We start from the raw sequence: 13252 nt of genomic DNA, 5'->3' as shown, positions 1-13252 counted from the left end.
TGGGGAGTGTTTAAAACATGGCCCTTGTCTTCAAGAAACTTACCACAGAACAGAAGAGATAAAAACACACAAATTAAAATGTGCTAAATGCACAAGAGGTTAAAATATACGTGTGTATATATATCAGAAATCTCAAAAATAGAATAAAATATTTCTGACTTTTTTCCCTTGAGGGAGGAAGTAGGGAAGAAAAGAATCAGTGAAAGCTTCAAGCATCTTTCTGATCTGAGTAAAACATGTTCCTGAGTGGATCAGAGACAAGTAGGTGTTGCAGTGGATAGGGAACCGGATGTGGATTCAGGAAGACTGAATTAAATCCTGATTTCAAAACTTAATAGTTGTGTGGATAAGTCTAGTCAAGTCACTTAACATTTCTGCTTCAGTTTCCTTCTGTGAAATAAGGGGGTTGGATTAGATGGCCTTTTAAGGTCCCTTCCAGCTCTAAATCAGAAGAGAAAACTAATGGTATTTTTTATGATTCCTTCTAAGATGCAGCAGCAGCTTCTCCCAAATGATAAAGAGACCTATGCACACACACACACACACACGCACACATATGTACACACAAATATCTATATACATATCATTAAGACATATATGTCTTCCTTAATGTCATACACACACACACACATACATCAGTATGGCCAACATAAAGGAAGTTGGGAGATGTCCTTGCTGAATATCATTTCCATGCCATGGCTAAGTAAACCTTTATTTTTTTTTTCTGGTTAACTGCCAGATGGTCTATGGTCAGGTTCCAATACCTAATTTGAAACACCAGGCCAGCCTAAATCAAACCCAACCTCAATTTGGGCAATAACAGGCAGGATTAGATTAGGAGTAGAGGAAGGACAATGTGAAAGTGAGCCTTGAGTGGAGGTGAATGCAACCTGTGGCTTTCATGGTTCTGGCCGTACTTCTGGGAGTGCTGGCTATATAGTATGAAGCATCCACATTGGCCAGAGGGGATCAGAAAGGCAATTGTCTGTGAGCCTTCATCTAAAAACAGATGTGAATGTACTCTGACGTCTTTAAAACCTGTGCCCTGAAGATAGTAAACATTGTAAAGTGTCATTTGTTGAACTTGCTTAATTTCCAATTTTCAGGGTGACAGTGATCTCCAACACCACCAACTGTAGTAGGCATGAGCCCTCCATTAATGAAAATTTTAGACTTAAGAATTATGCAGAAGGAACTATTTGGAATTTTTTTTATGTGGCATCTGGGAAACCATTTGCAATTATGCCAGGGGGTTTTGAGGGGAATTTTTAATGCAAAGCACTGGGAGAAGCACTTGAAAGCACAATGCCTGAACCACCTCAGGACCCCAGAGACTTCTAGAATTGGTGACAGGGACAAATGTTCCAAATGAACTTGAACTGAATTGCTGAGAAGGGGGTATATCAATTTAAAAGGACAGATAGCTTCTGCTTTAGCTCCTGTGAATTTTAACTCTCTCTCCTTGGGACTTAAGGTCCCTATAGTGTAGGTCCTACCAAAGGTTCTGGGTATCTCCTCCTTTCCTAGTAGGAATGGCAACTATATGTGTATGGCAGCTAGGGCACACGTACTGGAAGTTACCTTAGATCCTAACAATGGCATCCATAGCAACAGTGTTTGGTTAATATAGTACAAGAGAAGGGAAGAGCACTCAGGCTCCAGCAGGGGCAGCACTCATACTTTGGCACAGGTTTGGCATACGTTCCAGCACAGAGGGATAGCACCTAGGACCCAAGACTTTGAACACAAGAAAATAGCATTGTCACCCCAGGGCCTAAAAGCAGTTAAGCACTGGCAGACAGTGGCACATGCCTAGTGGCAGAGTGAGTACTGGCAAAGATAGGCCTAGCATAACCCTCTGCTTACAGTAACTAGTTTAGTACCAGTACAGTTAGTACCCAGTGGCCACTGGACAATCTCTTTCCCAGGCAAGACTGAGAGAACCAAATAGTGGCCCTGTTGGAAGCTGGCCTGCTTTCTGACAAGGGTAGGTGAAAAGTGTCTACTTATCCTCCATGGAATGAGGGACAGTTCCTCAGCAGAGTCTCTAAAGAAGAAAAGCTTCAGTAGTCTACCCCACACCCAAGGCAGTTCTAGGGAGTGAGAGGTCCTGATTGGTGGCCCTGAGAACACTGAGAGTGTGGTAGTACATAGAGATTCTCAAAATAGATCCCAGAATTGGCACAGGCAGCATGCAAGAAGGTAACAACTTTACTACAGGTGACCTTGACCCAAGATGAGAATCAATAACTGTGCCACAATTGTCATCTGCTCCTATTCATTTTCATTTACATCAAGAAAGCCACTGTGAACTGAAGAAATTTGGTATCATCCACCACATGGACCAGATCATTAAGACATGAAACTTTGTCCTTCTGAAGTGAAGAGTTAAAACCTGGGATTTCTGGTCTTCAGTCTCTGTGATGTTCCCTCACTCTTTCAGGAGGCTATTACATTGCTTGTGGTATTTTTTGCTATTTCCATGTTTGTTTCTATTTTCCTTCTCCAATGCTATTTTCTTCATTTTCAAGGTTAGGGATATTTTAAGGCTCTAGGTTATCCTTTCCTTAACAGGTATGGAAACCATCTGTGAGACTTAACTGGCCAAGGCCCTGGCTGTTAAGGTAGCTTCCTGGTGGCCTAAGTACAAGAACCAGCATGAGAAGTCAGGAGTTCCCTCAAGTTTTGACCAGTGCACCAGCATAGCCAACACAGAGCCAGGGAAATATGCCCATCATTCCATGCTATATACTTACTGAATACTCTTTCCATACTGCAGCTAAATAAACTTCTCTTCATTAAGTGCTAGATTAAATGTCATACTTCATTCCATTCCTCAGTCAGGTCCAGCCTACCACTATTCATGCCCCTAGTAAGCTGACAGTCTATAAAATGTTAGGAAACATACAAATACCTATATTGTAAAATGTAGGTGGAGAGAAATCAATATTAATTAGGAGTGGTGATGAATCATGGAAGGTCTCAGGAAGATGACATTTGCACTAGGTTAAAGGATGATAGTATCAACAGATAGAGCTAGAGGAAAGGGTACTTCAGGCATAAGGAACACCATGAACAGAGAAGCAGAGGAGAGGTGTGAGATATGTACAGAGGAAATCAAGTAGTCTATTTTTGGCTGGACAGATAGGCAATAATCAGAAGACTAGAAAGAAAGGTAGGAGCAGGCTATGAATACCAGCATAAGGAGTCTGGATTTTATTAGGTAGACAACAGGGAGCCATTGAAATGGTTTGGGGAAGAGTGACATGACTAAATTCATGCATATAGATGACTCTCTCTTTCTCCCCGCCAACCTCCACCATTCCTCACAATGCTGCCAGAAAAGAAAAGGAAAGACCAGTTAGGAGGTTATTGCTTAAGGCTGGTAGAAATGAGGGTCCAAACTTGGTTAGTGGCAATAATTATTGAATGAAAAAGCATTTATTACTCACTATGTGTAAAGCACTATGCTAAGCACCAGGGATACAAACATTAAAGCAAGACAGACCCTGCTTTCAAGGAGCTCACATTCTAATAGGGAGACAATATATAAAATTAGATGAAAAGGTCCTGTGGTCTTAAGGTGCAGCAGCAAAGCAAATTATGCTATTTCCATAACAAAATATATATTGAAAAGGTAGAACTCATAAGATTTGATAACTAACTGAATGTGGGAAGTGAAGGAAAGAGAAGAGATAAAGTTAATAGTAAGATTTCAAAAATAAAAGAGTAGGTTTACAAGAAATGCAACTGATAGAAATATGTGCCAGAATGACCAGATTTCGGGGGTAAAATAAGCTTGGTTTTTATTCCAATATAAGTTATTATATTATTTTATTCCAATATAAGTTAATTAGGAGACCAATTTTCTCAGCTAAAATTATGTAATTCTTTTGCCAAGAAACATAGTGGCATATTAAAGCATACACTTGATTTGTAATCAGAAGACCCAAGTTTCAGTCCTGACTCCCAACACTTGCCATGTCATTGACCGTGGAAAAGTCACTTACCCTTTCTAAACTTATTTCCTCATCCATATAAAAGGAAATCTACCTTATGGGACTGTTGTGAGGAAAACAATTTATAATGTGAAGGAGCTTTTTGTAAATGTGAATAACAATTACTGGACTCTGATAAAACATTTTAGAAACATGTAAAAAGCCTTGTGCCTAAATACCCAAGAAGATCTAGATGCCAGTCTATCCTCTACTAGACATGTGTGCTTGAGTCAAGCCTCAATTTCTGCAAGCCTCAGTTTTTTCATCTGTATGATGGAAACAACTATACCACTTCTCTCACAGGGTGGTTGTAAGAAAGCACTATAGAAATGTCATAGATCATCAACATAGCAATTTCATAATGCTACATAGATGTTGTCTTTTCAAAATTACTAAAAAAAGTACTTCTGAATGTGTAGGGTCATGAGAATCTACAGAATTTCAGGGATACTCCAAGGCAGGAAGGGAGACGAGAAAAATGTCTGCTCAACATACCAAAAAATAAAACACTGACCAACAACCATTTACTAAAAGCAAATACTATGTGCCAGGCCCTCTGCTAGATATTGGGGATACAAGACAAAATATATTCAAAATGACATGAAAAAGTGTAATGAAAGAAAAACACAAAAATGGACACTGATTTAGGGAGAAAAAATTAAGATAAATCAAAAAGAACAATTGTTATCAGTCCTTAATACCTTTTAAAAAATTAAATTGAGTTCATTACATTCATTTAGTGCATGTATTTATTAATCTAAACCTGAAATAAAATCAGCAAAAGATAAGTAAGGAAAAAAGGTATTGTTGAATATTTTTAGCACTGTGGATTAAGGCTTACTCTAATTACTGGCACTAAGTACATTTGAAAGTGCCTATTCTTATATTCAAAACACATGACTTCTCCACAGTCAGCTAAATATCAGCTGACTATTGGTGAGTGCAGCTAAACTCTTCCCAATACCCACTGGTATTTCATTAATCTTTGTTACTGAAGAATATCAAAACAATATTCCTTAGCCAATTCTCAAGATAAAATAACCTGGAGACACATAACTTGAATTTAAATTTGACCTGACTTCAATCCAGTGATATTTCCATAATGCCACAATACCAACTAAATTTCCTTAAAAATGTCTGACCATGAGGAAATTTCAGGATGAAGGATACTGATACAGAGCAAAAGAAACAAGATTTAGAGAATAGCTAAGAGAGATTGCTTGATGATAAGAATAACTCTGATCTCTGCATATTTGGTAGTTCATACCTTCCTAGGACTGAATTATTTTGATTTAAAAAGTCTTATTTCAGGTAAGCTACAGTAAACAATAACTGGATAGAGGTTGGGTGTAGGAAAGGAAGACAGAGGAATATTACAACTGTTGCAGGTGAACGGTACAGGATGCCTAAACTAGGGTGGTGACAGAGAAAAGAAGGATGGCTATGAGGTGAATGAGAGTTGCTTCTACTGCATTCCAATTCAAGAGTTGCTTGATTGCTGCACCATTAACAGAATCAGGTAATGGGAAGGCAAGGAATGGGGGAGGGATAGAAGAGAAGGGGAGAGGAAGATGAATGAATGAGATTTTTGGCCAGTGAATTTGAAACTAAAATATAAGATAAAGAAGTTTACTCAGTTAGTCCAGTGACATATGAACTGAGTTCAGTTCTTTTGTCCCTCCATCTATCATTATTTAGTTCTTCAACTTACCAATATTTTGCTTTTTAGATTCATGGAATATATATTATATTATCCCACATCCAACTATTAGTCTATTCAAGTTTCATAAACTTCTCATAGAAACAATACACTGGCTATCTGGTGAACATGAAGGGTTGAATGAATTTTCACACCACAGGCTACACATTCAATTGGGTGCTCTCTCCCTAACCCTCAATAATATTGTAATTAATAAGACCAAACTATTTGGAAAGGGCATTAGATTGGTATTAAAGAGACCCGAGTTCTTTATAACTTGGGCAAATCTCAACAATGTAATTCTACAAACATTTATTAAGGCAATATAGTAATCTAGGCCTGGGGATACTAAGACAAAACAGCTTGCAGGGGTGTCAGCTTCCTCATCTGTACACTGAGTTGGGAAGCAGAAGTAATAGATTGGATGATTTCTAGGTTCCTTTCCATTTCCAAGTTCTATTCTTTCTTAAGAAATATTAAAATTATACTACTTACAAAAGGACAGAACTGATAATTAAATCCAATCCAATTTTTACAAAATAATATGTATACGGTTTTCCTTTCCTCCCCCTCTTTACAGTCTTAAATGCTTAAAAAATAGAGAAGGAATGGAGAAAATTGACCTTTTCTTCCCTTTCTAATTTCATAACTTTATATTATCAGTTTTTTTTCATATTACAAAATGTTTATCTGATACTGAAATACTTCCCTTTTCCTTTGCTCAGTAAGTTATTTGTGCTATATAACAATGAAATTATTAAAGGAAAAGATCAGGGTGAAGAAAAGTCAATGTCCCAAATCAAACAAAGTCTATAGATTAAAAAATACTTTATTTTACAGTATAAGAAATATTACTTTCATTTCAATATAATTAAATAAGACTACCATACTCTCCACAGGAGTAAATGTTACACTCTATTTCTCATCTTGTTATAAAAAGTAATTTTTAGCTGCTATTTCATTGAGATCAAACTTCAACATCTTCATATGATGAAACTACTTCATAACTTGCCACATTTTTGATATTGTAAAATGTGCATTAACTTTGTTATTTGTTTTAAATAAACAAGAATTTTAAACATCAATATGAATTGAAAGGTATAGACATAAGATGTGTGACAAAAATCAGTCTCAACTGATCAGCTTGCTTTTATGCCAAGCACTGTAATTACAATGCCAAAAAAGTTCTTGCCCTCAATGAGTTTACATTCTATGGGGGAAACAATATGTATGTCTAAGTATTGATAAAATATATAAAAGATTTTTTTTCTTCAGGGGACAGGGAGGGAAACATGAGCAACCAGGCAGGGATCGGGAAAGGCACAATTTCAAGAGGCAGAAGTGAGAAAAGTGTGAATCCCAGGTATTTTGGGGGGCTGGGAGAGACAGGCATGGAAGCAGGCTTTGGAATGCTATATGTGAGCAAAAGCAAGGCCAGTTTGGCTGGACCTATCTAAGGGTACATGAAGGGAGAATATGTATAATAAGCAGGAGAGGTAAATTACAGGCAGATTTTGAAAGGCTTTAAACACAAACAGGGGTTCACATTTGATACTCAGTATTTCACTTATGTCTAGGAGAACCTGGTGCCTCTGACTTTCTTAACAAATTAAGTTACTTTCAATGAAAATTATTATTCAAATTTTACTAACCAGATGACATTTTTTAAAATGCCTAGACTACACAGTGTATAGTAGTGTCAGCAGACCTGAGTTCAAATCCCATCTCAGAGATTTAATGGCTATATTATCATTAGCAAGGTATGTCTTTTCAAAAACCTCAACAAAATGTAGATAATAGTTGTACTACCTACCTCAGAAGACTGTTGAGGAAAAGTGCTTTGCAACTCTTAAAATGCTATTTAAATGTGCTATGATTATTTACTTTTTCTAAAAGTTAATACATGTGGAAAATTAATAAATTTATAAATGAGTATACACACCATTAAAGTTATTTTTAAACTTTGAAAGAATCATCTACTAAAAGTATTTCCTGATTTTTGTCATTCCAATTTGTGTCAACAAAGGAGGGAGACTATAATTTACTTTATCTAAGGTTTCATTACTTTAAATCTACTTTAATCTTCCTCATTGTATACCTGTCCAAATAAGTCATCTCTCAAAATTAGTTGATTTTCATTCCTATTTGACTACCATTCATGAACTAAAATTTGGTCTGCTACTACAATTTTCTTATAAATGAAAATTATACCTTTTGTAGACAATCTTCAGATCTCGCCACTCCAAAAAGCTGCACATTTTGGGTTTACGGGCTAAAACTGTTTGAACTAGTTCTCTTGTGATTTTTTTCTTTTCTTTGTCGGATAGCGGGACATACCATTTCTGGAGTCGGAGCTTTCCCTGACGACTAAAAAGCAACATAAACTGCATCTGTTAAAATAAACAAAACAAATCTTACTTTCAGGTCTTTGGTTCTACACACTGAGATAAAGCTACATTTTTTCAATGTAGTTTTCAACAAGCTCAATTATAACAGCAGAGAGAAAGTAAATTGAAAGATGATTACCACGATATCCACACTAAATTAAAAAATAAATCATTCACAGAGCTGTCTCTCTCACACACACATACATACACTCACTACTCTGATACAAACTCAGAAATATAGTTGAAAATAAAATATTGCGTGGTTAGAGCAGGGAACTGTCACCTTTAATATGCTTTAAAAAGGCAAAGAATAACATGTTTTAGTGACATCTAATGTAGTGGTAAAACATGCTGGTTTTCTCTTCTCATACCTTATTTGTCCCAACTGGAAGGCACTTTTCAAGACAAATTACATTTCAGTTGGTATCTTTTAACAGAAATAAAAAATATGAAAGACCAACCATAATTTCAAATTGAATTTCTGCTCCCATATTCATTTTATAAAAATTCAAAACAATACATACTGTGCCAAGCTGGGGCACGGCTATATTATGAAAGTTACATATATACAAATGCTATCTTTTAAAGTATTTGATATTTGTGTGCTTAGTTAAGGTCTGCAAATAAAATTTTGACCGTTTAAAAATGTATTATTTCAGGAAAGCTTATTTTAATTAAATTTAACTTTTAAACTACAAATAAGGAAATACTGAATACATGAAAATATATTTCATATGTACTTTTTCAACATATCATCAGCTTTTTTGGGTAATGTTAACATTTCAGGTACAATTGTAATTCTGGATTTTTTCTAACATTCATAAATGTTGACTTTTTAAAATACATTTTTGGTATGAAATAGGCCCTATCTCAATTTTGTAAAAAATAATTTTCAAAATCACAAAAAACCAAAGATATCTTACATTTTTGCCTGGGCTAATCTTATTCGACCCATTAAAGACCTAAGCTAATTCTATCTCATTTAACAAAACACACAGTCAAACAGTCTTTAAGCACTTATTAAACGCTTTCTATGAGTCAGTTACTGGGCTAATAATAGTAATACTTTTCCACGGATCTCAAAACTCCTCACAAACGAGTACTGCAATATATTTATTAAACGCTTACTATGGGTCAAACACTAGGCTAATATAAATACTTTTCCAAGGATCTCAAAGCTCCTCACAAACGAGGACGGCACTGCAACATATTTATTAATGCTTCCTGTGACTCAAGCATTGGGCTAATAACATAAATGCTGTACACCTTTCCATGGTTCTCAAAGCTCCTCACAAACGAATACTGCAATTTTCGTAAAAGGAAACGAAAGGTCCCTTTCAAATCTCCAAGCGCCTACAGAACTTGGAAGAGAATGGATTCCATTTCCCTAGATCTTGCAGAATTGAGACGAAAAGTGTAGACTATCAGCTGGAGGGAAGGAGGGGAGTACTTCGCCAGTACTCCTACTTAACACATTAAATAAACCACTTCTATAAAACAAGTTACCTGACAAACTGGTACTATACCTACTCAGAAAACATTACACCTCAAGCCCCTGTGAAATCAACCCCTTTCATTGTGATCTTAAGTAAATAAATAGAGCAAAAGGGAGATGGGAGATTTCTTTTTAAGGGGGGCGGGCAGTGTTGCCTGGAAGACTAATGACAAAAACGCTTTTAGAGTCATAGTTGTTTTCCTATTCTTCCTTTAGTCCAAAAACGATGCTCCAGGATATCCAGGAAAGGAGGGTGAAAGGGGAACGTTAGAGACAATGGCCCCGGCGGCCGCGCTCCGTCCCCTCGGCGCGGACCCCTACCCAGGACAAATCTCCCTCTCCTCCCTCCCCCGGTCCCCCAGACTCCCCATCCCTGGGCAGCAAAAGTCCATTTCGGCTGGAGACAATCCGTCACCTGCCAGCCCGCCGGGAGAGGGCGAGCTGACAGAAGGGAATCCCCGCATGCCAGGGTGGGGGCGCCGGGAGGGGACCCCGAGTTAGGGGAAGCGACTCCGCTTGCCCCCCAGGCAAGAGTGCCCGAGACAACCCCAACACAACAACCCCCCCACAGGGAACGGAATTAAGTCATGCCTCCGCTCCCCATCTCTTCTCCGGGATGAAAGCGGGGGGTGGGGGATGTGGGACTTGAGGGGGTGCGTGTCCCCACCCCGTGGGTCACCTTAGGGGCGCGGTCCACGGGGAGGGGAGAAGACACTCGGGGAAGTCTCCGCTCCAGACCCACGCGCGCGCGCGAGTGGAGAGAATGTTACGATGGGGGGGCGGAGAGGAGGAGGGCGCGGGGGGCCACACTCCCCCCGCCACGTGACAGCCCCTCCCACGAGGGGTCCCCCCCGCGCGCACACTTACTGTGGCCGCAGACGGGAGGGAAGCGCCGTCGCCGCCCGGCCGCCCGCCGCTCCCGGAGCCCGCAGCAGCAGCCAAGTGAAAAGCCCCCTCCGAGCGTCTGGGAGCCGAGCAGGCGGGGCGTGGGGAGAGAGAGAGGGAGAGCCGGGCGGGGGAGGCCCCGCCCCGGGGGCCGGCCGAGGGAGGAGCCCGGGGATCCGGGGCGGGGGCTGGAGGGAGGGGGCGGGGTAAGCTGAACGGGGAAACCGGCTCCCGGATCTCCCCACCACCACTCCCCGCCCCCCGCTACAAAGCAGGTGGGCTGCGCCGCTCCACCGTTCGTCGCCGGAAACGGGCGCACGTGACCCGGAAACGGCTTCGTTGACGGAGTCTCCCCCAACAACCCTCCCCCTCCCAGCCCCTCTCACTACCTAACCGGCTGGCGGCGTATGTGCGTGCACTTTCCCTTCCCTCCTCTTCTCCCCCGCCCCAGTAGTACCATAACGCAGAGTAGGCTGAGTGCTGTACAGTTACTTGTACGGGCACTCTGACTGGGAAGAGATGAGGTAGCCTGCTGCTCGGGTTCAGCACCCCGCTGCTGCCGAGCCTGCGCACTAGCGCAGTCCGCGGCCACGCGGAGGCGGGCTCGAGCTCCTCTTCCTCCAGTCCCGGGCTTCGCCTGGGGCCGCGCGCTGTCTTGTTTGTTTCCTTCCCTGGTGGAGGGGCGGGGGGGGGAGAAACCGTGCTCCAAGCTGGGAGATGGGGAAGGGAAGGAAGCGGTCCACTAATGATCGTTAAAGCTAGAGATGCACCCAGCATCAAAACCGTACGGAGTGGGAGGTGCAATGGAACCCCTTGCATATTTATATGCTTTCTTTAAATTAGGATTGACCAAAGCAAACTGAGCATGGGGAGAGTGTGCAAAAAAGAGGAAGTTTATATGATTATAAGGCGTTCTGCGATGGAAACAAGCACTTAGGAACTTGTTCAGGTTCAAGTGTGACAACTACGAGCAGTAGCTCTTGTCCAATCTTGTCCCAGCGACATTACTGGTCTGGTTAGGAGGCGGGTAGGGTGGGGCTCAGGAGCTATACTGCGCTTATCTGAAAAGTGCGCAGGGTGATTGTAAAATAAGGGGGGGGGAGTTAGAAGAGGAAACTGGACCGAAATAAGAAAGACGCATTGGGCGGGGGAATGGGGACGGCTGTCACCGAGAATGAGAAGCAAGAGGTTGGAAATTATTGTTTCCACTTTAGAAACAGCTTTTCGTTTGGTATCGATACTCAAATTACAAATTTACATTCGACATCTGCCTTTTATGCTAGTCAATGCTTTATGGTTCTTAATACAAGCAACTATTAGTCTGGGTTGGGGGTAGGGAGACATCACCCTGTCCAGGATGTTCACATTGCCGTTAGAATGCAAGAAAAGTAACGAGCTAGGTACTGAGCAGAAACAAGAGCGCTGTTGTGTACCCCTGGGTAAATCTCAGCCTCTTTGGGCCTCCGTTTTCTCTTTCCTGTAATGAAGGGATCAACTGAATTCCCAATTCGGTCTAATAGTTTATAAATTTGCTTGTAGTTGAGCAAGTTTCCTTTCCATATTTCCTTTGGTTGATGCCCAATTTGGTGGTGGGAACCATCTCTTTATTCCTCACCATTTGTAACACCTCTGTCCTCTCCTATTGCATTCTGTTAACCAGTGGACTGGCATGCCTATCTGCATCTGCCTTTTTATCCCCAGTAGTCAGCAAAAGATATCACATAATGTTTCTGAGTTATCTACCTTCAAATAAGTAAGAACCATTAGTAATACATATTGGCCTGTTACCTTAAGAATAAATGCTTTTTGTGTAGATGTATTTGTAGTTATGTTAAATTACAGATTTCAATGTAAAGGAAAATGGAATTTGTAGGTGAAAATAGCCTAAAATAACCATTGCATAATCTTAGCTACATTTTTTATTCCACTGAAACAATGGCTTAATAAATCCTAATAGCAAAACACAACTGCAAACAACTAGCAATTAAAAGGGTAGTGCCATTTAAAAATATGGTCTCCTGGCAAGAATAAGGGAATACAATTTATAGAAGCAGATGGTCTTTTCAATAGATTGTAGATAGTTCATTCCCTAGTCACAATATTAAGTGCTAATTGTGCAGTCACTGTGAAAGCTTGTAAGCACTAGTTTGTTAGTAATTAACTGCTTGCTTTTAGATCCAAAGATTTCCAAATTGTGGCTTTTATAGTATACATGTTTCTTTCCTCTAAACATTGTCTTTATTTGTCAAGACATTAAGGTGTGTTTTCTAATCATCAACTTTAGCTATTTAGGAAACACCAACTAGTTTGAGTTAATAGTAAGGAGATAAAGTGATTTCTAAAATAATTTTTAGTGGGATTCTTTCCCTCTTCAATCAGATTTTTACATTTAGAAAAACCCCATGCAAAATTGTAATTAATGTTAATTCTCAATGAGAACTTCATGGAGTACAGATTCTATTTGATTTTAAACATAATTGTTCATATGCTTTTGGGGGAAAAGTCATGATAAATTGGTTACAACAGGTCAAGGGCTGTATTAGGAACCTAATCTTAGAGCATCCCTTGGAGCTGTTTTATGTATTATTTATAAATTATTAAACTTTGCTGTAATGAGCTATGCCTTTATGCTATTGCAAGGCATAAATCTTAGGTATGTATACAGAGTGTGCTAGATGTCTCAAAATAAGTTTGCATTTTAAAAATAAAGTTTAGTTGCCAAATTTTAAAAATCTAATGTTTTGGTTTCTTAATGAATAAAACTAATAGAAGGGACTAAATATTCAAT

General features: G+C 39.7%; 1 protein-coding gene across 5 annotated transcripts in view; it reads right to left on the bottom strand.

Annotated features, from left to right (window-relative positions):
• The window catches only part of AP1S2 (adaptor related protein complex 1 subunit sigma 2), a 35584-nt gene extending 24553 nt beyond the window's left edge, over positions 1-11031 (bottom strand). For 2 of the 5 annotated variants that reach the window (XR_002328374.2, XM_021007391.2), the window contains exons 1-2: positions 10922-11031; positions 7909-8087 (exon numbers count right to left, since the gene is read on the bottom strand). Coding sequence is in view for 4 of the 5 variants with exons in the window: in XM_021007391.2 (XP_020863050.1) it covers positions 7909-8087; positions 10922-10924 (182 nt within the window). In the remaining variant the exon portion in view is untranslated. Of the gene's footprint in view, positions 1-7908; positions 8088-10258; positions 10279-10446; positions 10601-10921 lie in introns of those variants that run through there. The other 3 variants (XM_021007390.2, XM_078146092.1, XM_078146093.1) reach the window with 3 other exon arrangements.
• Positions 11032-13252: the final 2221 nt, after the last annotated feature.

This window comes from Phascolarctos cinereus, unplaced genomic scaffold (assembly GCF_003287225.1).
Source record: "Phascolarctos cinereus isolate Bilbo 61053 unplaced genomic scaffold, phaCin_HiC Scaffold_726;HRSCAF=1367, whole genome shotgun sequence".
Lineage (NCBI taxonomy): Eukaryota > Metazoa > Chordata > Mammalia > Diprotodontia > Phascolarctidae > Phascolarctos > Phascolarctos cinereus.
Note: the sequence above shows the minus strand (reverse complement) of the source record. Positions and strands in the feature narration are given on the sequence as shown.